The following is a 1,066-nucleotide window of genomic DNA, read 5'->3' as shown; positions in this document are numbered from 1 at the left end:
CTCACAAGCCTGGACTGGCTCAGCGCCAGTGAGGAAGTCTCTTCCCCCTGACCCGCTACTCCCTCAGGGCCGCTTCCCGCACTGTCCCCAGCGAAACCGCTCCCCGAAATGCCCGAGTCCAGCATCCCACACCGACCGCCCCGTCCACCCTCCACCTCCCGTGGGAGGTCTCCTCCCGGATGTCTGACAGACACCTCCGGCTACCTCCGAATGACAGAGACAGACACCGGTCAGAGGCACGGCCCTGGAGCTAACTCCTTTAATGTCACGTGCAGACACAAGGCCCGGCCTCCCTCCTCTGTGGGCGGCTTCGGGGTCCGGACGAGGGGGCGTGGGCATCACCACTTCCGAACTCGGGGCCTCCCATCCACCCGACGGGAGGTGGTGTTCTCAAGGAGACCCCTGAGGTGCTGGTTGCTGCCCAGGGCTCGCTGCACGTGCTCCGGGGTGATGCGCATCTTGTGGCTGTCCAGAGCCTCCTTGCCCGCCAGCTCCAGGATGTTGGCCGTCAGGTACTCGAGAACGGCGGTCAGGAAGACCGGGGTGGACGCGCTCAGGCGCGGGGCGTAGCGACCCTCTCGCAGGAGACGCTCCACGCGGCTGACCGGGAATTGCAGCTCGGCTCTCCTGGAGCGGGACACCGCGGGCCTCCTCCGTCTGCGACGGTGCCGACGGCGGCGCCTCCCAGACATGCCGCGTGCTGGGTTGGAACCCGACCGGCCCGGCCTGACCGTCCCGCTGGCCCGAGGGTGGCAGGATGGCGGCGCCGCCTCCTACCAAGTGTGCCCCTCACTGGGCAGGGAGCTGCTTATATGACACCTCCGACATTATGATGTCACTGGTGTCGCTGGTGTCACTGTGCCCTGCTCAGGACTGGCCTGGAAACATCCATGACAGACACCTGGTCTCCCTGTTGACTGCACTGGACCCTCTTTACGAGGGAACTCTTTCTCCTGGCCCTCAACAGTCTGGTACAAACAAGAACGGGAACGTTGCCACTGACACAGTGCTCTGTCTTGAGGACACTCCCCTCCAGGTTACCTGGTCTGGCCTTCCATGGTCTTTG

General features: G+C 64.8%; 1 protein-coding gene across 1 annotated transcript; it reads right to left on the bottom strand.

Moving 5' to 3' along the window:
• Positions 1-230: 230 nt before the first annotated feature.
• Positions 231-790, bottom strand: LOC123383325 (histone H2A-Bbd type 1-like). Its single transcript, XM_045050535.1, has one exon. The coding sequence runs from the start codon at positions 690-692 to the stop codon at positions 339-341; it is 354 nt and encodes a 117-aa protein (XP_044906470.1). The 5' UTR covers positions 693-790; the 3' UTR covers positions 231-338.
• Positions 791-1,066: the final 276 nt, after the last annotated feature.

The sequence above is a fragment of the Felis catus genome, chromosome X (assembly GCF_018350175.1).
Source record: "Felis catus isolate Fca126 chromosome X, F.catus_Fca126_mat1.0, whole genome shotgun sequence".
Classification (NCBI taxonomy): Eukaryota; Metazoa; Chordata; class Mammalia; order Carnivora; family Felidae; genus Felis; species Felis catus.
The sequence above is the reverse complement of the archived record's forward strand: the minus strand, read 5'-3'. Positions and strand labels throughout refer to the sequence as shown.